A 27,201-nucleotide genomic window follows, 5' to 3' on the forward strand; every position below is an offset into this window, starting at 1 on the left:
GATCAGGTCTGGTTCGGGTGACCCGAAAATTTTACGCTAAAAAATGCCAAAAATTTCGGGTTAACCCGAACCGGACCTGATTTATTTGAATATCTCGGGTTCAGGTCAGGTTCGGTTCAAACCCGAAATGGAAATTCGGGTTCGGGTCAAGTACGGGTTGAATAACTTCGGGTTCGGGTCGGGTTCGGTTTGAACCCGAAATCGAAAATTCTGGTTCGGGTCAAGTTCGGGTTGAACCCGAAGTCTTAGTTCCGGTTCGGGTCAAGATCAGGTTCGGGTTCCGGTCTGACCGAACCCGACCCGTTCCGAGCCTTACACATGGCTAAATAGTTGCCTACATTTCGGGGCAAAATTATTATTATTTTGATGATAATTGTGGACTCGCATCCTTTTTCGAAAAAGTACGACCATCGTTTGGTGTTAAAATGTGTTAGCCTCGGCGTTAGCTTTCAGTGAAAATTTAAATGTTTGAGGTGATGTAACCTCAGTCCGAAAAAACACAATATTTCACGAAAATTGCCACATATTTTGAGTTTTCTCGGAGTTAGATTACATCACCACAAGCATTTAAATTTTTGCTGAAAACTAACACATTTTAACACCAAACGATGGCCGAACTTTTTCGAAAAAGACTGCGAGTCCAAAATTATCATCAAAATAATAATAATTTTGCCCCGAAATGTAGACAACAATTTAACCATGTGTAGATTCGTCTTAAGGGCACTGCACACCGTTGAGCTATACGTTTGCGATCAGACGATGTAAACTCGTCCCACTGTATATTGCTATATAGTAAACTTAGTGAATGCGAATGCTCCGTTTATTTGACAGTTCTATCTCAAAAATTCTTTTTCTTCCTGAAGTACCAAAACCGTCACATTCACTCACCAAATTTAGTACCGAAAGAGCAACATTCTCCGACACGTTTTTCTCTCAATTTTCATTCCCGCTTATGTCATTTTCGATCCTATCTTTATTCTTTCCCAGATGTGTCATGTACTATAACAAATGAAAATGCTACACATGTGATATTAAATGCGATCTCGCATCAGATTTTGTGATATCGCATGCGATCTCGCATTATATTTTGTTATATCGAATGCCATCTCGCATGTGATATTGTGATATCGCATGAGATTTTGTGATATCGCATACGATCTCGCATGTGGTATAGAGATCGCAGCTGAATATGGCGTGCAAATCTGTTGTTATGTTTTGTTCGGAATGTGACTTTGGTACTCCAGGAAGAAAAATAGTATACATACCACGGATCGAAAAGGTGTGTTTTAGACCACGGTGGTGAAAACGTCCGTGGTCTCCACTCCGCTTCGCGTCGCTCCATCCCTGGACGTTTTCACCACCTGGGTCTAAAACACACCTTTTCGATCCTTGGTATGTAACATACTATTTTGCACTTCCCTACATTTTCTCTCAAAACTTCATTTCGGTGCTGACTGTAGCTAGTAGCTTTAAGCTTAAATCGCAATCACTACGTTTCAAAAGCAGTTCATCCGTTTACATGACAATTAAACAAAAGCTGGTAAATAAAAAAACGGATTTTTGAGAGAGAACTATCTAAACGTTGCCAAAATTGAATTGTGTTCCATTTTGTATTTGATATCGTTGACTTTGCTATTTTTTAAACAGATAAAGTGTGATGAGAGTGATTCTACCCTTAAGTGTCCATTCCACTCAACAGAAAGTACTCAGTGAGAGAGCAAGCTGTCAAATAAACAAAGGAAAAATTGAAAAAATTCAATTTTGTCTCTCACACGGAGTACATTTTTGATAAGAGGAAACTAAGCATTAGACATGGTTTCCATTCAACAAAAAGTACTTCGTGAGAGAGCGAGCTGTCAAGTATATGAAGCAAAAATGTTGTCTCTCACATGTAGTACTTTTTTGGTAGGTGGAAATCAAGCATAATGCTGCTTGTTTAGCTTGACAGATTTTCATTGAAACAATGAAAACTCGGCCTAATTCTATTGTTTGAACGAAATGTACCGTAAACGGAGATCTAAACGGCGACAGTACGCGGAGGTCTTTATTCACCGGCTTTTGTTTAACTGTTATGTTAATGGATGAATCGTCTTTTGAATGGAGTGTGTGCGACTCCTGCTTAACATATTTCATTAAATAGAAAGAGAGCGATTAACAGAAACAGACTTAAGAAAATTGTACATAAACTTTTAGGTCAATCAACATTCTTGCAAGTTTTAATTTCATCTTATTGTTCTACACCCAGCTTATCCATTCTGTTCCTTTTATTGTTTTAACAGCAACTTTATTTACACAAAATATGAAAAGGAAAAATCATTTTAATTTCTTTAAAAACTTTGTAACATTTTCTACCTTTTAGGATAATTAATTTTTTTTGTTCTCTCTGAATGTAAACTGACCTGAAGAAGATTCTGCATTTAGTGCAGTAAAAGCGCGCCCGTAATGCGGAATTGTATTTGTTCTAGAGAGCCTTGAATGTGAATTTAAAATTCATGGCAAATCCGCAATTTTATATCGTTAAAATAGATGTGCTATTTGAATTTATATAAAAATTAAAATAAAACTTCAAGTGCCGAGGTACTTTCGTTTTAGTTAAATTTCATGGGTAGGTAAACATTTTAACTTCTCTCTCTTAAACACTAGTGTCTAGTGTTTGCAAAATGCAGATAAATTTTCAAGCCTTTGTAATTGGGCACATGCCTAGTTAAAATTAATATTCGTGAAGTTGAGATTCGGGTGCTTATTACGTTATCACTTTTGCAGTTAAGAGGCATCGGTGCTTTGCTGAAAAGCATACATTCGGGCGTTTTTTAAATACCGGATTTTAGTTTACTTTTAATGATATCTTTCCACCAGAATTCATTTTCAAAAATGTACGATCGTAACGACCACGAATGTGTTTGCTTTAAAAAGAAAATTAATTTCGTTGAAGAAGTTTGACCAGCTCTTAGAAAACTGAACAGTTTATGAAAATTTCGTTAAACTGCTCACGTTTCTCATAGTTTTTATTTAAAGGTAACACATTCATGGTCGTTATTGCGGTCGAACATTTTTCGAAAGGGATTCTGATGATAAGATATCATCAAAAATGAAATACAAGCCACGCAAAGCCCTGAGTTATGGGAAACCTTTTGTGGTTGTCCAGGTATGACAAATCAGCTAAACTATAAAGGACATGTTGACACTCTGACTGTTACATTTAGTGATTGAAAATGGAAAGATAAGATCGAAAAAAAAATCTGTCGAGTGGGTGCAGTGGTATCTTCGAAAAAGTTATATATTCGCCAGAAAAGTGCTTCAAAATGAATTTAATCTTTCAGAAACGGCAAACATGTTGTGAAATATTCGTTGAATCTGCTACTTCTTTTGTTTAACGTATTCCGTTGTGTTTGAGATCTTTTACTTCATTTGTTTTAGCATACTTTTCACTATGTAAGAGAATGCTATTTGGAGCTCATTGTTTAGTTTTTTTTTGTCATTTTGTCGACAACAGATGGCTAAGCCGTCATTATGACCTGAAAAAAGTTGAATCTTTTCGATTTTACAGATAGAAAATTTCATTCAGACTTTTTGTTTTTAATGGGACAACTAACTATTGTGCGCACTCTTCGTACGGCTCATTTTTATGAATATTGTAAGCTTGTTGAATCCTTTTTCTATGTTTTAATTCCAAGTTCGAACTCTTATCAACAGAATTGTATACGTTGTTTGTATGTTATTCAATAAATATTACATAACGTCCCGTATACCAAACAATATGAGTGTGACACACCGTAATCAATTGATTTGTTGCATCACCGCATAACTGCTGAAAAGTGATCTGTAACTTAATCGAATGTGACTTTTTGTAACGAGAAACATTACATAATCTCTAATCCAGTTATTGCGTTGATATATTCCATAGAATGAACAGTATAGCCAAATCAATAATCCAATTTTTGAGTGCAAAACTGCAGAATTATCACAATTTAGCCACTTAGAAACGGTCAGTCATCTGTTAAAAGTAGACAATATAAGAATGAGGTTCTAATTGGGACTAAAAGCAGAACAAGTAGATTAACGTCTTCGCCTGGACATTTTGTTTTTGAATAGCTGAAGAATCAAGTGAAATTTACCAGCTGTGGTCTACATAAGCTTAACAACGGTCTGGTTTAAATCCAGTAGCTATCGATCGTATCTGAACGTATGTTTGTCGCAAAATTCCTTTGCAAAGGAAATTGTCACTTCAAAGTTAGAAGCGAAAATGTTTCTCCGATTTATTTTTTCTGTTTTCCCAGTAGGTAGGTATTCACAGATTTTATTTGAGCCGGTTTATCCGGCCGTCGACTGTCTCCCGACGACAATTGATTAATTAGATAAAAGAAATGCGAATGGTACAAAACGAAAATAAATTCGAAAGAACAGAGAAAAACAAAATCTTCTGTTGCCATTTAAATCGTGTATGGCCTATCATGTGTAGTATATATGTAAGCATTTTGTAGCTCAGAACACCGCAAAAAGAGGAAGGATGTTAACATAAACTCGACTCGATTCCAATTATAAATTTATCTATCAGAGAAAATATGATCGATGTAGTTAACAACAGACAGATGCTGTGCAAATAAAAAGAAAAGAAACGAAAAACACTCTTCGCAGAGCAATGAAACGAATTTCGGTTTTTCAGTTAATTTGTCGAAACATATTTTCGTACACTTAAAAACATCGACGCTGCAGATCCATACACAATGTCGAGCATTACATTTTCATGTATAGAATAAAGTGCAACAAACCTCAAACGTTCGTGTACACATTTTACGACAAACTAAACTCCCTAGTTATTCTATTTATAAATTAAAAGATAATAAATCACTGTTGGCGATGTATCTCTCTATATATGAAAGTCATAAGAGCGAATGTATGGTACTTGCATAAGCCATAAACAATTCGTTTTTTTTTTGAAAATGTCTAATTAACAACAATCAGATGAAATGGTATCATTGTCGCTGCATAACAATGTTCCAATTATAAAGTAAAAATCACAATTAAAAACATGGAACGTACACTCACCGGACTATTGTCACTATGTGCTGTTACATCAGCATTACGAATGGGTTCACCATCGAGTAACCATGTTACTTTAGCAGGTGGAAAAGATCCCCAAGTTTCACAACGCAAAGGCACTGATTTACCAGCAATCAACAGGTCATTAGCTGATACAATTTTTATTTTTATTGGTTTTACTGTAACAAGGTAAAATTCAATTAGATACCCATACGTCTCTGCTGAATATAATGTCTCTACTTACAATGTACTTGAACCGTTATTTCTTTAACGACCGGTTCTATTAAATTTGATCCCTGAGCTCGACATTCCAATTTCGAGCCGTAATAATCTCGCGTCACTGTACTTATAAACAATTGATTGAGCATGGCTGGATTGCCTTCATCGGCCGACGGATGACTTGTTCCGGAAATTTCAACTCCTTCTCGCCACCACGTCACTTTCGGTTGTGGTCGTCCTAGAATTCAATTTGATTTAGATTTAATTTTATTATTTTGGTCGATCCGGCGAACAATTGTAAGTGACTTAGTCGAAATGAGATGAGTAAAGCAGAAGAACAAGATTTGGAAGCATTCAGCTAATTCTTCACTACTTGATAATGCCTTTTTTGTATAAGAAGTTAAGGCACCACTGTACAGTTTATCAACAAATTTTCCGTACGGTCAGGTCATAGGAAACATCCGCTATAGGCCACCCTACAATTTTCTGTTTCAGTACTCAGGACCACCACGGTTCAAAAGGCCTCCTATTTTAGGAATTTAGGAAGCTGGATTTTAGGAGATTTGGGATGATTAATAATCATTGATTATTACTGATTTAAGAAGGATTTTAGCAGGGCTGAACTTGCTATCAAAAGGCAATTTTGTGAAATAAAGGAAATGGCGCCTGAAGTGAAGAAAATGCGTCAAAAGTCTCTATTGAAAACCTTTCAAATTTAACAAAAATTACTTAGCACTTGTGATTTTCCAAGTCGTCTCATATGGCCAGTTCGGGCCTGGATTTTAGGAGATTCTTGTTTGGTTTTGGAAATGTTTTAAATTAATGATATTCCAAGTATGGTACTCTGAATAACGTTTTCAACTGAGAGCTAACTTCCAAATCAAAGTCCAGTCTGTAAAGAGTAACGAAAGACTTCTGCGCCGCTAGCGAAATTTGTATAAGTTGTGTTAACAGCAATTGTTAAGTCTAGAGCTACATTTTACGAGTTTAGGTGGTTTCAGGATGATATTTGAAATTTTACGATGTTAATGACTTTTAGGATGTGTGACAGCCCTGGTACTTCATTATATGCCCTTTATTTTCTGGTGAAATAACTTCAATCTGTTAACATACCCATCAAATGTCTTAATAGTGAAGTTAATTTAAGTACTTTTCGCTGCATTTTATTATGAGATTTTACTAAAATTTGGCGAGGAAATCACGGCAGAACGTACCCAATTTTTTCGATAACTGCTCCAGTGATTGGCGTGGCTTCCTAATATAATACATTGGCTCACATCTATATTTAAGTTTATAACGAAATGTAACAGAACAACACACAAATCTATTACATTTTAGTGTTAGTTTCCAAAAACAGCTCTTTCTCTCATTAATGTTCACTGCGAACAGCAAATGTATTGTGGTAAGATTGATTTTCTTCGTGAGTACGACCAACAATGTGCCGAATTTCGGCGTCAGGACGCAAAAACGTCCGAATCATTACCATAAAAAGAAGAGAAACAAGTAAACCAACAAAATAAGTGTAAAACAACATATTCCATTAGGTCTTAATCCCAATAATTCCACCAGAAAAACTAAAGAGCTGTAAAAAATATTTTTACTACAAAGTCATTTCGTCTGTTTGGATCAATCATTATAAATTATTGCAAAATTGGCAAAACTTTCGCCACAAAAATATTTATGCTTTTTTTTTGCTCCTCTCGCTTTCGTCTTCTTCTCTCCGGTATATATGGCTCCATTTACACAACTCAAAGCTTTTCATATAAAACGCCACCAAGAGTGAATTACTTTCTCACTGATTTCGTCTACTTTACGTTCTTGTTCATAAAGTTCGTTGTATGTAACTCTATCTGCCAGGGGTTTCGGAACCATTCTTTTAATACCGTATAATGTAGTAAAAGTCTCAGTAAAACGTAACGCTTCAATAAACATAAAAATATATTATACAGAGTTGAAGGTTGAAGTATTAAAAGATGTAATTTCTCTGTTGTAAACCTTCTTCCTTCCTCGCTTTGTGAATGGATGTGTATACGCGAAATAGATGGATTTTTAGTTCCTGAACAATATTATATTACTTATCATCAATTTTATTGTGCAATTTATAGTTGAAATAAATAGGAAACGAATTGTATAGGAACTCGGTAGTACTTTTTCGCCGTTTCCTCCACCGTTACTTTGATCACAATCCACTCTTTTCGACGGGATTAGACAGGATACATTTCCCGGTTGAAAATAATTAATGAAATTTTAAGTCGTTGACTGAACAAGCTGTTCGTTGATATTGTCTTTCTACAATGAAATGACAGCGAATGTTTGGAAACGATAACAGCTTAATGCAACAAGTTAACTAGGTTTGTTGGAAGCGTTTGATGAATGTTAGGATAAGCGATGTAAGTGTAACTTTGACTAATAATCTGTCGAATAGTTGCAATTCTGTGGTACAAAATTTACGAGAAACTCCAAACTCATTGAGAGACATTAGACAAGGTAAAAATTGCAAGGTAGAACAATAGCTATTTGTTTACCAGCGAAAGAAAATAGGATATTCCAACAGTAGCGACGTTTTTCGGACATAGGAGAGTGAGTGCCGCGATTCCCTTGAATTGGAATGTCTTGTTTACTTGCACAGGCGAACACAACGTTTTTCCGAGCGTTTTTCAAATATGCAAAACAAAATATCAATTTGTTAACATTTTTCAAAACAAAAGCAAAGCTGACAGTTCGGGGGAAAAATATCTATTTTATCCCATGTCAAAACACGTCAGACGAAGTGCCAACAAAGAGTCATTATTTCATACAGTCAGCGTGAATAACCTATTTTCTCCACTCAAAAGATCATGCGAAAACGACATTTTGTTGACGCTTCGTCTGAGATGACAGTTCAGAGGAGACAATTGACATTACCCGCCCTCTTCTTTTCCCGAGGTAAAAATTTCCTACGCACATGAAAAACGTTGTGTTCACTTCGGGAAGAAAATATGAAAGACCAAATCAAGCGCTTTCCTGCCCTCCGCTCGTAGTAACTTTTTTAAATGTTATTGACTAAGACCATCAATTAATTTTTCACGTTAATAGTAGGCAATCAACATCAGTGTGTGCAGGTAGTTTTGAGTCAGTTACTAAAATCAATCCAGTACCTTATAGACAAATAAAATCGTCAAATACATCTACTTAAACCGAATCAGCAACGACAAATGGTCTGATACAATTTGGCGAAAGTTTATTTATTTCCACAATTTTATTGCGGTTGGGTTTGAGGACACAACATTACCCCAAATTACCAAACCATTTTTTTGGTGATTGTCCAAAATTTGTAAAAAAAAAATTAAATATTAAGAGACATTCCAATGCATCTCTATATATTCTATATAGTTTGTGTCGTGATTCCATTGGACGTATGCATACCCAACACATTCATTACGGGAGAAAATGTATTCTAAACTGAAATTTCAATATCAATTACAAAATCGTTGACACGAAGTTAAATACTAATCAAGCGTAAAACTAACACCAAAACTTCAATAAAAACTTCTGAAACCCGTCTCTGTAGGTTCATTCCATTATTAATAGTCTGTTAAGTGTCCTCGGATAAAACTTTCGAACGACATTGGAATAGATCGAATACACTCTCTGCTCATGAACTCAGTGTACAGAACGGAACATGCAATTTTCCCTCTATAAGTAGAAAAAGCTTTCAAGGTTATTGATGCGAACTGGACCAAATGTTATGCGAAACGAATGGAAATTTATTTATGAAATACGAGCAGCCGGCGGTCATTTTTCTATACATTTTTTTTTCTCTAAATAATTGGGTCCGATTAACTTGCCTTCAGTCTAGAAACTAAGCATTTTGTCAGCAGTTAAACAGCAGGCACGTAATGCTCATAAAAAATGTAGCAAATAAATGTACTCGAAAATGCTGCGACCAATAAATTGCACGAAATTTCTTTTTTTCGAAAATTAAAAATATCTTGAAAAATAACTGAAAATATGGTTGACGGGTATCATGGGAAATGACCGCAACGAGTTTCTTTTGAGTTATTACTCTTAAAAAAGCACTGTACGACAAATTACAGTAGCCTGGACATTAAACTGTATCCGTCGAACTTATACATGCACCGTAATCATGATGGATGTGGAATGGTATATAACAAGGCATTAGAGGTCGTTCACAATTGACGTCATAATACTTATGTCACAGTTGTAAAAAAAAAACGTTAAAAAATTTATATCGCGCCAAACATACTATATGCTTTGTCAGGTTGTCTCTTACGATGATGGAAATCTTTCGGCATCTATTTTTTTGTCAGCAAATTTATTCTTTTAGTAGCAAAATTATTTATTTCATCAGCAAATTTATTCTTTTTTTCTGCAAATTTATTTTTTTTAGCAGCAAATTTAATCTTTTTTATCAGCAAATTTAGTGTTTTGTATCAGCAAAATTAGTCTTATTTTCAGCAAACTTATTAGTACTCGAACAGCATATTTATTGCTTTCTGAGCAGCAATATTACTGACTTTAAGCAGCAAAAATAATTCTTTTGCAGCAAATCCCTGGCAGCAAATTTATTACTTTGTAGTCAGCAAATTTATTGTTTTGTAATATGCACTTTTAATGCCTTCGAACAGCAAAATTAATACCTCGAAGTTATTGCTTTTTGTCAGCAAATTTATTAGTGTTTCAATTGCAAATTTATTTTTTTATAAGTAGGAAAATTACTATCTTCAATCAGCATATGTCCCGCAGTAGGACATATAAAATTATATCACTAACACCACTAACACGAAAACGTCAACTCAACAAGCGACGAAAAGTAGAACTTTCCGTTGCCTTTATTGCGAAAAACGTTGTACACAACTCGGTGATAGATCTTTTAGGCACACGATGTGTATTGTCACGCTCGACCTGCGGTATCGAGTGACAATCTACACACCTAGTGCCTAAAAAAGCATTTATCCCTCGATTTGAATGGGGCTTCGTAATTTGCACACCTTTCATAATAATTTCACTTTAACTAAGTTTACGGATCGCTCGGCGTGTTAAAACGCTCTTTATGGGCAATGAATTACACAGACTAATTATTAGACGATGCGAGAGAAAAAAAATTAACTCCTAAGTTACCGACACCGTTCCGGCGCCCGGCTCGAGGTGTTGCTCGATAAGCATTGGGTTTTGGTGTCCATTTCACCACTAGTGACGAAAAGCATATATGAAATCCATTTCACCAAAAATAGATAAAAAATAGCTAAAATAAACAATTAATTTTGCTCATGACAAGAAATAAATCTGCTGACAAAAGTAGAATAAATTTGCTGTTGCAAATCAATAGAATTGCTGTTAAAAAATAGCTAAACTAAACAATTAATTTTGCTGATGACGAATAAATAAATTTGTTGACAAAAGTATTAACTTTGCTGATAGAAATAAATAAATTTGCTGCTAAAAAATAGCTAAAAAAATATTTAATTTTGCAGATTGCAAAAAAATAAATGTGCTGACAAAATAAGATTAAATTTGCTGCTTCAAAAAAATAAATTTGCAGACGAAGAATTAAATTTGGTCACAATAGCAATAAATTTGCTGAACTAAAAGAATAAATTTGCTGATAAAAAAAATAATTTTGCTGCAAAAAAAGAATAATTTTGCTGACAAAAAAAGATTTCCCGAAATCTTTCGTTTGCTGCGTAAAAACTAGATTTGTTAACCAGTTTAAGAAATGGATTTTGAATCAAGACCGTGTCGTGAGTAAATTAACTTAAGGTATTAATTGCGCACAGGATGTATACTATCCAGTGTATAGGTTTGAAGAAAAGTGGCAGTACCTTATGTAAGAAAAGTAACAGAGGTAGTGGTAGCTAGGTAAGTCGTCGGTAGAATGCCATTGACAAATGCCTTGATGCCACACTAGGAGGTCTATTATTGTTACAACACCGGTGGTGCGAGCTTCTGTTCTGCAAAGCAAATTTTTATTGATAAATTCAGTGCTGATTCGCGGCAGGTAGGACTTAATACGTACTGGGTGGCCTAATTTTTATCAGAAAACATTTTTCGCTTACATACGCTGACGTGGGAAAAATAATAATCAACAATCGATGGAACGTATAATCACGTCCAATGGAAATTCTTCTGTATATGCTTTCACATCTAACACATTGAACAATTTTTTTTTGATGTAGAAAGAACGTGCACCCTTTATACCCGTCTGAGTTAGAAGGGTAGTGTGATTGATGTAGCAAAATAACAAAGACTTCCGGAAGTTGCGGTTGCGAAACGGTATGAAAATGAGATGAGACTTATTGCTATGACTTATACACTTTGACGAATTATAGAAGAATCGGCCATGCAAAAGTTAAATATTGGCATTTCCCTTTGTGCTTTGTGAGATAGAGCTTGGGTGATCTTAGTGAAACTACAATGGTGATGAGTTAAATTGATCGCGTTAATGAATTGTTGAATATAGTATAGGCATAAAAACCTTTTTTTTAATAATGGAAATTCATCATCAAAACGTGTATGTGCGCTGTAGATAGATTTTGCTTCTACAAAGAGGCTGCAGAAAAAAAATTACAATTATTTTTCAGCAGAACATCGACAAATGGTTCTGTTTTTATAGCTAAATAATGGTAATCAAAGAGGACAAAAGACTGGAATTGTACGAAAATATTGCACAGATGTGAGACATTTTTCTAATAATTTTTTTTGTTTTCATTTTGCGATGATATGAATCGAGTCTTAGGGTCGGCGCTGGCATTACATGGTTTATTCGGAAATGGAAGAACAGAATTTCGCAATTTGTTCTTTTTTCCCATAATTTCGATATAATGATGTGGTAAAATGTGTTTTCCCGACCGACCAACTTGAAACTTGTCTAATGAATGAATGAAAATTGAGATGGCTTTGAAAAACAAAAACGATGTCGCTACGCTTTGCTACTACAGCTGAACCATGCCATTGTTGAATTTACATTCATTTTTGAAAATTAATTTTAATTAATGAGGTATGTTGATGTTGAGCCGAAAATGGTACCGGAGAGACAGGATTTTATGTTAATTTATCCTATTCGCTAAAAAACAAAATATTATTCATCTGTTTATCGAAATTATGAGCGAGGGGTTGGCTTTAATATCCGATATGTCACCGTTTCGATCGATGAGATTGGTTCGATTAGATGAAGAAATCAAATAAGAGTAAAACTTTCATGTGATTTCATCACCAAATATAAGAACATACGGATGTTTGGTTACACCCAATAAATTACAAGGGTCGTAGCAGTGAAGTACTAGACTTTTATTTGTACACACTGGTATAAGTAAGGACATGAGGTGATTCGGCTAACTAAATTGTTGTTCATATCAACAACATTTTTGGTTAATACAAACGCTTATCAACAAACATCCAGCAACGACTAAACTTACGTCGAATCAAGTCAACACACCACTTATGCTAAATCAATAGATTTGTTGGCGCCCTAATAAACTACTACTAAAACCTTCAAAAAATATATGGCTCTGGTCACATTCCTACTCTTTTAAACGCTTTGTGTCTCTACGGACGAGCTGCAGTCAAACTGACACGCGATTATTTGCCAACTATCAATTTCTCATATCATTAATGCCAAAGGCAACACCGTAACACTGTGCCAAACAATAAAATTTCGTTCACAACTTTTCACATCTAACTTGTTAACACTGGTAGCTGTTATGCTGCAAGATTAATAACTACTTTCAACAGCAATTTCTTTCTCCTGCATCGCCATGCTGTATTTATAAACACAAAATTCAGAAATGCTGCGGTGTATTTTCCTTATTTCCGCAGACTTGAGGAAATTAATATTTAATTGATGTTTCCACGATAAAGTAATTACACTCAGTCTGATTTTATATATTTATGGACAATAGATGCGCGTCATCGAATTCTTTCTTATTTCTTATTAAAAGCATTTGTAGGTGAGTCAATCAAAGTTTTATTTAAAAAAAAGAGCAAAAATCGAATATTGTTGCAAAAAAGTTGGTTTCAGTTATTGAAAAGTAAGCCTATCACTTTGAAAAATTCATCGATCTTTCCAATCTTTAAGAATCGCCATAATTTAATGGTTGAAAGTGAACTAAGCTTTACACAAAATCTATTACTTCATTCGTTTGAACATACATTGCATAAGTGCAAAAGTGAAGTTGTTTCGCAAGTAAATAAACTGCAGAGTAGGAAGTAATTACTAAAAAAAAAACAAATTTGCGCCTTAACAAACCTACCTAATTGGCTAATTAATTTAAGTAAGTTAATGAACTGGCGAACATTATAAGGAATAATAAATATTTAATATGAACCAGCACCTTCCATTGGTATAGCGAATAACAATTGAAGCAGACCGTCCATTTACGCCACTCAACAACTCTTCAGTTTGCTGGTCGATTATACTGTCTGTTCATTCATTTATTTATTGATAGATAAGTATTGAATTAATTACCCCGTTGCCATAAGACCGCATAAGACATACTTAACGAACATTAAGTATTTGAAGAAATTCCATATCATGCACTGAATTGAAAAAAGGAAGAACATGAAAATTTTCCCTCATTTTCTTTGTTTATTAAAAAAAAAATAACTCAATCACTAGAACATCATTTATATCCATTACATGAAAATATCCGCTTCTGTTATTCAAGTGTTTCATTTTCTTGTTTGGCTGTTCATCATAAACGATAAACTTGTGTAACCCAATGTAGCATTAAACATACATTCCATATAGACATACAGCCATACATAAAGCCATACATAGACGTAAACAAAAATGTCTTGTGTATATAACAGAACATATAACACCACTTCCCGAACAAGCGGAAAATATAAACTGCCAGCACCATCAAACCAACCCAAAAAAAAAACGAAGAAGAAGGAAAAGATATTTCTCGACATTTTCTTTTGGTTTTCATTAAATTTGATAGATGTGTTGATGTAACAATCAATTTATTGATTGAAGAAGGTTTTTTTTCTGTCTTTTGTTTTTCGTTTCTTTCTTCATCTTCTTTTTATTTCGGGTACAAAAACATTTTTTTCCGTCTGCCTCTGTCTTGGATTCCTATAATATTTATTGTTTATTGTGCGGATAGACCTTCGTGGAATGTTAAGGAGTTTTATTGTAATTTCGAACAATAAACGTAACTCGGTCCTATTTACGATCGATGTTAATTTACGTAATTATATTTATAGTTCGTCGAGATTGTTCGGTTACGAGCAATTCATGTTCTTGTTATCTGATTATAACCGGGATGGAAAATTGGATCGATTTATTTAGCGAATTATGCACGCCAAGAAGACGACGATAGAATCAAATCACTAAATGTTTCATTGAAAAATTAGTAGGGGCAATATAATAACGATATTAATTGGTATAACCTCGCAGTATTAGGTATGAGATCTACTACTTCAAGCAACATGAGTTAGAGGTCATTCCTTATTTACAACGACGATTTACTAGGCAACACATGGTTTGTACACAAAGAGCGTTGGATAGGTCTCGATGTCCTGAGTCATAAAACACGCATCCGCTGGTCCTAATGACGTCTGTGGCACACTCGCAAAAAAATGTATGCACAAAGTACTTAGAACGGGAGAGGTAATGGTAAACAACCACTCGAAAGGACTTCACTACCTACCGTTAGCACAATATCGAATGAAGACAAGAATTACTCTTTCATCGACGTTGTACTAACGATAGGTATTGTACCTATGGAATTGCTATTTAAACTCACTACCCTAATAACCTGCTGCAACAATAACAGTTCTGGCCCCACTACTTTCTATATTTTTTTGTGAACTGGCAGCAGAAGAGAACAGATGGATGTGGGTTTTCTATTCAGGACCTATCCAACGCACTATGCCACCTTTTTCGTCTATTTCAAAAGCTTCAAATTGTTGCCTATATTGTTTAACTAAAACTATGTCCACGGCAACAAAACAAGCAATGAATAACTAACTAACCGTTCTTAAATGAGACTCTTTCACTACTTACGAGTATACCTGTTTAATGATAAAAACTCACATAAAATTCAAGGAAATTTGAGAGTTTATTTCCGCATTAGAGAACGTCAGATTTTTCGTCGCTAATTGCAAAGACGTTAACACTAACGCTAAATGTAGAAGAGGTGGGCTGTCATCTAAAATAAATTTTGACGAAACATAATGCTTTGAAAATTATTTTCTCTCATTGATTACGTCAAGATTTCAAAGTCTTATCGCACCGCAGATAAAAGTTCGATCAAAAAACTAATTACCTTACCAGTATCCTGAGATCATATGCGCTTCACACTGGGATTATGTTCGTTCAAAATCCGACAAGACAAAATTTAATTATTTTTTGGATGACATTCCACCATTTAGCGATTAGCGTTAGGATTACCGTCATTCCATTTAGCAGCGAAAAATTTGATGTTCTCTATTATTCCTACACAATACCTGCGAATACTTCAACTGCAAGGACCAGAAATAACATTTTCGAGCTTGATGCAAACAAGGCGAATTCTCAGAAATTTCAAATATGAATATTTGTGCACACTGCCGATAAAGTCAATATTATAAGGACGCCAGCATAGGAATTCTTTTATATTGTTGTACTAGTCGGAGGTAATCAGATCAGATATTCCCCGATGGAATGCAAAGCCCGTAAATATTGTCGATAGGAATAGACTTTCAAATTGGAAGACTTGAACACCGATTATTAAAAATGCGAAGAGTATTTGTGAGGTGAAAGAGGATTGTATAACATGAGGTTCGAGGATGCGCGTTTTTGTACCGAGGTACACAATCGCATCAGAAGACTCTAAGTACCCATAAATATATGAACAGTTAGTTCGATTACGTATGCTGTACATAAATACATTCTTATTGGATGTCGACATTTGATGGATAGTTATGTTCATTGATGCTCACAAATATGAATTTCCATCTAATTTACTTGATCAAATTAAACGGAAATAAAATAAAATATGAAACAACAAAATAAATAAAATATTTTCAACCGAATGCAATTAGAACTAATGAACTAGACGATTTATTGTTTGGACTTTATGATGTCACATCATTGCAAACAAACTATTTCGATATATAAAATGATTCTATCCACAAACGCAAACATTATTACATTGTACACTCGACTAGCATAACATTTGGTACACACCATTTAAGTGTGTACATTATCTGTAAATACTTTATTGTTTAATTGGCTTCAAACGTTGATTTTGCTCCATGCACAAACTTTCTACATTGTTGCAAGCAAATTTTCATGAGCACCTTTTCCCATCTGGTATTATTAAAGGAAGGTCCGCATTAGTCTCTTTCACGTAAGAACGAAGTAATTTCTTACATTTTACGAATTGTTTGGCTTTTTTTTGTATAATCGATAGAGACGCCTTTTCATCAAATCATTCACCTTATAAAATGCCGGATATTCCATAGATAAGGATAAGCCACACCGGCCCTGCATTATGTCGTCCATATGCATTATTAAAATGTAAACGAATATCAAATATAATTTCGTGTATGTGTGCTCTCACACCCAGATGCTTGCTTAATTAAATTAATATGGGAAAAGTGAACATTGTCAAGGCAACAGTAAAATGGGAGACTCGCACCCACGAATTAGGAAAAAAGATCAAAGTGAAAAATGCGTTCTAAATGTTGTTGGCATTTGAGCTCTTTTCACTAGTTTTTCTGACTCATTTCACAGGGTGCACAGCTGGTCTGCACGATAACTATCTGAGCAAGTTAAGATGTAAAAAATTCAAATTCATCAAGCACCACAGACTTTTTTTAATTTAATTTCATTATCCGTGTGACACTAAAGGACTTTTCACAAATGACGGCAAGTGGTTAGGAGGAAATGCATTCGAGAAAACTTGGCGGTTCTGTAAAAAAACGTGTCGTCATTTGGAATGGCCTCCAAACTGTGGCTCTACGACAATCTATCCTAGTTACGGTGTTCCAAGTACAAATACCCAAACAAAACTCTTTCCTGTTTGGGAATGTAATAATGTGATTGTGATTGCTGCGCTGTATGAGTGTCCGAAATTTTTGCAAATCTATCAAAGTATGCTTCGAATGCGAATTGGTGTTTATCTAATTTACATTGCTTGTTGTCGGCTCAAAATATCGATTAATGCATCGTAAACGTGTCGTAATGCTATCTGATGTAAACTCGAATTTCGTTTATCTAGGGTTGAAATATCGCGACTTCACGAACCTATGCCGTTTAGCACTTCGTTTACGAATGATGAATAATAGAAGCTCCTCCCACTTCTCTTAATTAAAAAGTAAACGGAGAGCTAAACAGTGTAAGTGCGATTACAACCTTACTTATTTTAAAAGACTTTTTAGCAACACCTTCATTCTATTAGGTGTCGACTCTGTGAAAAAATTCTCGACGGTTCTCTTAGTTCTATTTCCCAGGCAAACCTTATAGACTGTCTTTCCACCTGTGTATACGAACAGTGTTCACTCACATCCTGTGTACGTCCGTCCTATATATTTACATGATTACTTTAAATAGAAAAGTTTTTATTTCGCAAAATTTGCAAACATATTAAAACACGCTAAGAGACTGTTGAAGATATGCATTCCTTTCTAGGAAATTGATACGCTCTCTATGATGAATTCCACAAATATTTTAATACACTTTTGAATCCGATAATAACATCATTTGAATCAAATGAATGTGAACGGGTTTTACACACATATGGAACTTTAACGAGTTAATATTTTATTCACACATTCAGGGGGTCTTGTTAAGGAAGAAATGTTTGAAATCGGATTTCGGAACTTAAACAGCATTTATATTATATGGTAGACCGAACGTGTACAACACTCAATGTGTTTGTATGCACTCTGAATTTTCGTGCATTGTTGGCGAAATTGTATTAGGAAATGTGGAACATGTTGGTTTAAATTTTCCGGTTATAACGTTAGTATTGTTCCGGTTAGTCAGTTTTACAATTGTTCGGCATCGACTGGGCACTTTTGTATTGTCGTTGAATGGATGAAATGTTTTACCAATGCTGTTCAATGTTTTACAACACTTACCTCCAGTTACTTGACACGATAAGAAGAGTTCATGACCTTCGCGGAACGGTCCCGCTATATGTGAGATTTCCTTTCCTTGAGCATCGAAAATTCGTGGCTCCTCTGGTGGTACTGTGAAATATTAAATGAGAAAATCGGAATTGTAACATTTTTAAACTTCGAATTGTTTCAATAAAGAAAGTAAAACAAAATGTTCGAGTGGTTTACATAGTTTACTATGCTGGTGCATGTAATAAGGCTGTTACATGTATAGGCAATAACCTTTACATCTCTCGCATAGTAAAACGTCGTACTACACACGGAAAATAAAGTTATATCTCGTATCACGATGAGTAAAAGTACCTCGGGCTGCCGCCCTCGGATACTTTTTCTCATCTGGATACGAGATATCACTTTACTTCCCTTGCATAGTAATGTACTAATACTGCCAGTTTACAGTCGGCCTGCTGTTATCTTAACTTAAAACAAAACGATTTTTTTCTTGTTATTTATATAGATCAAATAAAAGAAAATGCATTACGAAAACGGAGCGTACTAGGTCTTGTAAAGTTTTTGGAGAAATTTCTCTTCAAACTCACAAACAAAAGAGAGAAAGTCCCAGTTTGCGAACGAATCTTTTTTGGAATTGAAATTTAATCTCTCAGGAATTCATTTCATTACATTTTTGGCAACGTTATTTTCTCCACTCTAAATGACTTGAGAAAATGATGGCGCTTTATCTGATGACAGTTCGGTGGAGAAAATGACTATTTTCTCCTCTCTTCTGTCGACAGTGAAGAAAATGGGAACTTTCTGACTACTTTGTTTTGATTTTGAGAATTGGTGTAACAAATTCATGTTTCTGTTTCAAAAAGAAAAACGGTTAATCATACCTCAGACAATTGAAAAGCATTGTGTTCGCCTGTGGTCTAAAATGGGAGATCAACTCGAGCAACTTCGCTCTTATTGGCATATTCTTTTTTCTTCGGTAAACAAACAAAATAATTTACTGACGAGACTACAGCCGCAAGCCTTCTCACTTTCTTAATCCCGTCGAAGCTTACTTTGAACCGTTATTCCAGAGAAAAAAAAATTCCAGTGAGATTAAAATACATTCTTTTTTAGCCCCAATCATCCCTAAAAAATCGAATGTAATCAAATGTAACCACATATGGACCTAAAATTCTTGTTCCAAATCTGTGTATTTTAGAGTAGGAATTTTCCTCCTACACTTGCCCCTAGATGGATCTAATTAAAGAAAAATATAAAAAAATATTTGCCTGTTCACCGCACTCAGGTGGCAGAGTGAGCTGATTAAAATAGCAGGAATTGTACTATAAAAACCACCACACATTTTCTGTAATTGACTAAACTGAGGTTCTTCCAACGACTTTTTTTTCCAGAATCTTGTCAAGTTTTCTCAAATTTTTCAAAAAAAAAGTTTTGGAAAATTAGTATCCAGATCCTCAGCCCGAGGTACTTTTACTCATCGTGATACGAGATATCCAATTATTTCACGTGTAAAGTATGGCGTTTTACTTAACGAGCGAAGGAAAGGGTCTTCACTAGTGAGGGAATGGCCACATTACCTCACTAACAAAGTGAAATGTTTACCCAGTAGTGGCTTGATATAAAGTGTACAAATCATGTCATTTTGCAAATAAAATTACAAAACTGTCCGTATCCGAGAGTTCGTTATACTCGTACATACTGAGATACCAGATCCCGTATTTTCTTATCGATGGATGATACCTGTAGGTGTAGTTTAGCTTTAGCAAAAAATATCCTTATTTTAAATTCGTTTGCTTCGTCTGACATTATTTATACGATATTATCCTGCACTCTGCACTCTGTACACACTTGCAGGAGTAATAAGCGTAAAAAGTTCTTGCCCCATGGAAATGTTAAATAATAAATTTCGCAAAGTACGCTAAAGTATAAATCATTTTGTTTATGTAATTTAGATTAGTTTTCCAGCACAAAGTTCTTTGATATCGTAATTTGCGAGACGTAATATGTTAGTTTTACTAAAAAAAAAACACAGAAAATCAGTTGAGATATTAAACCACGTTCTAAAAGAGAGTTACGTCATGTTGCCCTAATTTCGGGTATGTTGATTCCGATAATGCAGGACACCAATTCTCATCGATGCATCGTTAAACTTTTGAAAAAGAATTTCTTTCATTAATCAGGATTTTTAGCATCGTGAAAATCTCCAAAAGTACCCTTTTATTGTCAGTTCGGATTACATTATGGGATTATATCAAAGGAAAGCTGAAGTAAAGTGCATCGAGTACAGATAGAATTTTTTGTCGGTTTGATGCAGTAACATCAAAGTTCAAATTACACGAAAAAATCGTTCAAACAGCTGCGCGATATTAAAAAGTGTTCGGAAATGAAAAACCGGAAATGCTGAAAAATTCGGCTTGTAGATAGGAAATAGATGTTGAGTCTTGACTTCCACTTACGAAAAAAGCAATCCGTTTTCTCTTTGTTTACCCTTTAAACAATAGAAAAGAGGCGTGGTTTAGCTAAACGGGGTCGTTTCTCCTGTATGTGTTGCCTACATTTGTGCTTTTTGCTTTTTTTATTGCATTTTTGACGATATCTTTTCACAAAAACCATTTTTGAAAACTGCAAAATCTCAATTTACACTTGAGGTGCAAGCTGGCAACACCTTTTAGCAAAAGATCACGATACGTCAAAAATATATGGAAAAATGAGAGACATGACAACTCGTGATCTTTGCTCATGCTCTTAAGAGGCATCGATGCTTTACTGAACAGCATACATTTGGGCGTTTTTTAAATATTGGATTTTAGTTTACTTATGATGATATCTTTCCAAGAAAATTCATTTTCAAAAATGTACGACCGTAATAACGACAACAAATGTGTTAGCTTTCAACAGGAAATGGATTTTGCAGAAGTTTGACCAGCTTTGGGAAACTGAACAGTTTACGAAAATTTATGAGCCGGTGAAAAAACTACAACCAAAACTAATTTTTATTTAAAGCTAACACATTCGTGGCCGTTATTGCAGTTGTACATTTAGTCCAGTAGCCACGGAAGCGCCCGTGTCCATGAAAGGTGCACGGGATGTCTTGGGTGATTTAGATAGGCCTCGGAAATGGATTCTGATGAAATACGACATATACAAATATTGGCTACAATTTTGGCTAAGCATCGATGCCTCTTAAATCTGTAAACTTTAAATAGACTCGCCTCATTTCTCTTTCATTTGTTGCCAGCGATTGTCTCAATCTTGGACGACAAGAGTCGAAAAATAAATTAATAATAAAACAGACGGGTTCGAATGAATACTGTGACTACACTATGTACAATAAGTCTCAAACACATTTTGAAATGATAAACGATCATAAATTATTGACAAAACATAAAATGTTACTTACCCACTAACGACAGATTAACTCTTAAATTCCTAGTTGCTGAATTAAAAAAATCTACCCTACATCTATACACTCCACCATCTGATAATTTAACATTTCGTATTTGTAGTCGTGCATCTTTGGGATTATCCTCGGCTGAAAAATACAATCGCTGACCCAAATCACTTGCTAATGCCGAATGGGTTGCTAGTTTTAGTGAGCCGCCGCCACGTGAATCCAAACTGATGGAAAGAAAAAGAAAATTTATTTTTATAATCCGTTGAGGGGTTATGGAAAGACGGTTTTTATATGTTCAAGTTTTGTTGGCATTCTGATGGAAAAATATTTTAAAAGATAACAAACATGGAAAAACGATGTGGTGCATTATTTAGTTGCGGTAGGTATATAGAATATTTTAATGATGGTATGCTGGTACAAGTTTAAAGTTAAGTGTGTTTGAAATGAAACGTTGTTGTTGTTTTTGGTTCTGCTGCTGCTGGATGGTAAGAGATAAATGAATGAGATGATAAAATGTTCTGTGTGTGGTCCGATTGTTTATTTACTTTCATTCATCAAAATGTTTTAATTACCCATCTAGTATTTAGTTTCAAAATAAAACACGAAAGAGAAAAACGTTTCAGCAAAAATTTACGGTATATTTTCGGAACAAATCTTTTTTTAACGAGGGGTAAGCCAGGCGAACTGAAGTCAAAGAATTTGCAATGGTTATACATAAATACAGCGGACAGCAAAAAATATCTCTGAGGTGTTCCTGTTGGATTTGCAATCTCATGAATCTAGTATTCACTTTTAGTAATAAGTGTCCCTTGACGAAAATTTTAATTCGTATCTCAGTCTTAGTCAGTTACTTATTCCACTCGGTTGTTCTTACAATAAGTTCTGTTGTAAATAGGTAATCTGTGTGATTATTACCGCTCTCGAAATCTGGTAAATTAAGAGGTTATGGGCCCATCTTTAGTAATAAGTCACCATTGAAGAAAATTGTAATTCAAATCTCAGTCTAAGTCAGTTACTTTGGTCGTTCTTTAAAAAAATTCTTAAATTTAAGAATCTTAATTTTTTTTATTCCCAAAATTTTCAACGGTTCCTAAAGTTTCTTTAAAATTTGAGAATTTTAGAAACTTTAAGAAGTTTATACTTAAACCTATTAAAAGTTCTTAAAAATTCCTCAAAACTTGAAAAAAAATTCGGCAGACCTGGTTCAGGATTCAGGATTTTACACACTTCCAACAATATTATTCACTCAACACATATATCAGATATACCGTAGTGTCGTCATCGCTATTATAGAAAGTGTTCGTTCGTCAACCTGAACACACATTGATCCATCTACATGAAAGCAATTGTGTCGTGCTGAGAGGTTGTACCGGAAAAACCAATTTAACGGTTACCTCTCAACAACAATATGCTTAAGCATCTCCTCCAATGCCTCCATGGCTAAAGTAAACTTGGTGTCAGAGCAAATTGAAAATGTCAATACAATCAACTACTGAAGGAATCATCAACCTGAAATCGGAGATAATGTGGTCTGCAATTGTATCACTACACCTCACTACTTCAATGCCTGCTCATGATCAGTGTTTTGAAAGACATCAAGTGATGTTGCAAATGCAATGTGGCAATGTAACCGGATTTATTCTGGCTGGGAACCCCTCCGTCACTCATGACAATTTACTATCAACGAATCTAAAACAGAAACAAAAGCTATTTCGTTTAAATTCAAAAGATAGGGACTTTAAAAACCTTCAGATGCAATATGCAACGTACACATTCGACCATCAGGCGAACTTATTTGGGTAACCGAATATTTACCATGTCATGACTGCTTATGTGGTACACAATATGAAAAGTTGATGGTACACTCTCTCTCACTTTACGTAGTTTATACATATAATGGTCTTAATACGTGACTCACATTAAATACAAGTACGTGCGCCGATACTCATATTGTTCCCTTTATGAAACTAGACAGCGAGCGTTCAGACTGTATAAATGTTAATAATGGACAGATATAGTTGGATGATATGTGCTTTTGTGTTGTTGAAATGCTTAATCATCATCTGTGGAAGCAGCAGATATAAGCTATACTAAAGAACACAAAACCATCAGGAGTGCAAAGGCGATATCCTTCAAATCATTTTTCATTGTCATCATGTGGTCGTACAACAAAGCGATGTGTTTCAAACGTTTCAGTTTAGAGCCGAATTCCCACAAAAAAAACAAAGATGTTGAAATCGCCCTAGTGTGACAGTTTAGTCTCCGAATTACCTGGGTAGTACAAATAACAATAAATTTGTAACCAGAATCAATCTTCTTTGATCTTTGAAGTGTCTTAATACACAAGCAATTCAGTAAGGGACTAAAACGAATAGCTGGAGGCATAATTATTACCAAACCGAGACGAGAGTGAGAGTGTATGCTTGCGGTTCGAAAATGCAAGAGTCCGATTCAACTAATGTTCAGACAGAATCGAAGAATTTTCTAGCCATGGGAAAATAATCATGTTCATCAAATGGCGAAAGTGATTTGTTGCACTGTCTGGGACGAAACCGAGTGATTTTCAAAATGTTACTTGTGTCGTCGTTCCCATGGTGATGCATTAACATCTTTGTTTACATGCACTGTTGAAACGAACAGTAACAAATCCATTACTCACAGAGTAAAAAAATTACCTGCGTTTCGAGCTTAAATCCAGTTATTCATTTTCAAAACTGGAAACTGCGCTCATACCAAACGTTTGCAATGCGTCAACAATGTTCCCCAATGAATTGAATTGTATATTGTTTAAATATTTGCGCTCGCAGAGAAATGCAAATTCTTTGTTTCATTGCTTTTACAAAATAATATTTGAAAACATTTCAACATTATTTTGATCAATTTGGGCAGCAATTTGATGGAAATTGGAGTTGTTCGAGAAATTGAAATAATTATGTCCGCTCAACCAACAATAAATAACATTTATGAATGAACACGCCACGGTGTAAGTGTGGAAAACGTATTCGATTTACAAAAAAAAGCTATTCGCACACTGTACGAACTCACAATTTGTCATAATTCACGCGTGTATCAGTTTCTAGCTTATCTTCGTGAGGAGATACAGCTAAGAATATGGTGAGAGGTGACAAAAAAATGATAGGATTTAAAGGACTTCTTGTAGGAACTTCCTGAGGTCAAATGACGAAGAAGGCTGCTCTCACTTGTAAAATTCTACAATTTTCAGAGTTTTATCATTTTTTTTCTTGTTCCCGTCTGGACTTTCGGGATTATTGAGGTGTTAGTAGGTTTGCTCCTATAATTCCATCACTCCGATAATTTTCCAATTCTAGAATATTATAAACATTTAACCTGTTACAGACTGCAAGCATATGAACACTATTACTATCGGGTCTATTACTTCCATCGATTAAAGTATTTTTAAGCGATTGATTTCAAATCTTGTACTTCAGTTTTATTAACATGCATTTTACCATATAAAGGACCATATTACCCAGAGCTTGTCATTATTTTTGTCGTCGAACTAGATTTCACTGAATCTAACACACCCCCTTAATTCAATTGATTCACACCCCCTTAACAGCAAATCCAGTTCTCCTCGAAACTCCCTTCTCTTTTGTCCTCTTCTTAGACTCTCAACTCCACGAATATCGGCTGGACTACGGTGTAAGCCGCTCCCAACACCACTGATACCGGTATACTGTCATTTCAACCCACCATTCCGCATTCACTTGTTTCTGCCATGATCGCTTCGGTTTCCACGATCAATTCAGCCATGATCATTTTCCAGATTGTAAGTTTAATGTTCCATCGTCAGTCCACATATCATGACGACTCTTTCAATCCATGATCAATTCTATCAGCCATGACTACTTCAATTCCATAGTCAATTCAGCATTCCACAATAAACAAGTTTCCGCTTCCAGTATTTCCTATGCTCCTATTTCGATTACGTTATACCTGATTCTTCATTCCATATTCGAAGCGTTGCCATTTCGAATGCCAATGTCGTTTCCGTTTGAATGCCAATGTCCTTTCCGTTTGGATGCCAATGTCGTTGCCGTTCGTGTTCAAATTCTATTGCACGCAGCCAATTTTGTCTTTAATTTTGCGACCGTCCACCAAATTCCGTACCAGCTTCATTACGACAATCAAAATTTCCATATTTGGTATTTTAATTCCATCCATAAAACTTCTTTACTACTCCGCCTGTGTTCTCTGGGCCCATAACCTGTTGGTTATCCAGATTTCCAGGAGCAGTAATAAAATCAGAGATTAGAAAAACGCAGTGAATTTATTTGAAACTTTGCGACGCATTTTTTTTTCCAAATTTTCATTATAATAAATATTTTCTTGATAAGTGTTTGCGTTCAGACGCCGAATGCGTCACCTAAAATAATATCAGTTGTTTTAGAATCATGCACAGGACTTGCGTCACATTTCTTTTACTACCGGGTTTCACTGAATAACTGATAACTGGATAATAAAAATGTGATAAGGTCGTCACGAAATTTTTTATTTAGATTCAACAAATGTAAGAGTACAATAATGCATAATCTCTGCATTAATCCAACAACATAAACTACGACATTCTATACATATTGATATGCTACAATGTCGACTGCATTTCCCAATTTGAAATGAATTTTTCGCGATGCGAAACATTGCTCTCTACCTTTTATAACAACCCAGCATTCGTACATAGAATAATATTTTCGTAAATAAAATATGCGATGAAAATGAATTTTAGTCAGGTTATGGAACATCGTGTTTATTTGGATGTTCATGAAAGCATAATTTATTTAGACAAAAAAGAGACTATGAATTGTTTATTTGGCTTGACCCGACCACGGCTTCATATGCATGGCTTTCTCGTTTCCATCTGGTTTCTGTGTTATTAGGGAGCTTACGAAGATTTTTTGTTCAGTTTAGAATTTTGATAATTTTTTGTCCTGTGAGGAGTTGAACCTGGTTTCCTGGTCATTTTACAGACCTGACAATAGCATATGTAAGCATTAGACATTGTTAGACATTGAATTTACCAAATTTGGCATGCTTAAAGCGCACATTAAGTTACATCTAGTAACTTAATGCCAAAACATGATTCGCGAACAGAATGTGTGGGAAAGTAATATAAATTCGTTGGCTAGAGTCGCAATGCAAAATGTTCGTTAAATTGAGTATACCAAAGTGTTCGGTCATCGAGAACTTTTTATGAGTAGCAAACTTTGAACGAGCTTTCATTCCACAAATATGCACTTCAAACTAATATAGACTCGTGTATTATGTATGGGTACATCCTACATTGCATTCGATGTAGTTATTTTGTTAAAGTTTCCTAACTGCAAAATTAACGAACTTTGTTCGACTCTGTTAATCTCTGATTTGTTTTTACAAATGTTTTACAAATGGAAATTGATTCCTACACAAATCAGGTCTATTGTTTCAAAAATCGGCCGGAGGTTCATCGAAAATCTTTTACTTCATAA

The 27,201-nt window shown here is 34.9% G+C and overlaps 1 protein-coding gene across 3 annotated transcripts in view; it reads right to left on the reverse strand.

Moving 5' to 3' along the window:
• Window positions 1–27,201, reverse strand: part of LOC119069725 (synaptogenesis protein syg-2) — a 211,548-nt gene that overhangs the window by 75,742 nt on the left and 108,605 nt on the right. For all 3 annotated transcript variants that reach the window (XR_005086388.1, XM_037173849.1, XM_037173850.1), the window contains 4 exons: window positions 21,722–21,939; window positions 18,331–18,441; window positions 5,285–5,497; window positions 5,047–5,219 (listed from right to left, as the gene is read on the reverse strand). Coding sequence is in view for 2 of the 3 variants with exons in the window: in XM_037173849.1 (XP_037029744.1) it covers window positions 5,047–5,219; window positions 5,285–5,497; window positions 18,331–18,441; window positions 21,722–21,939 (715 nt within the window). In the remaining variant the exon portion in view is untranslated. The remainder of the gene's footprint in view (window positions 1–5,046; window positions 5,220–5,284; window positions 5,498–18,330; window positions 18,442–21,721; window positions 21,940–27,201) is intronic.

Source organism: Bradysia coprophila (genome assembly GCF_014529535.1).
Source record: "Bradysia coprophila strain Holo2 chromosome X unlocalized genomic scaffold, BU_Bcop_v1 contig_39, whole genome shotgun sequence".
NCBI classification, from domain to species: domain Eukaryota; kingdom Metazoa; phylum Arthropoda; class Insecta; order Diptera; family Sciaridae; genus Bradysia; species Bradysia coprophila.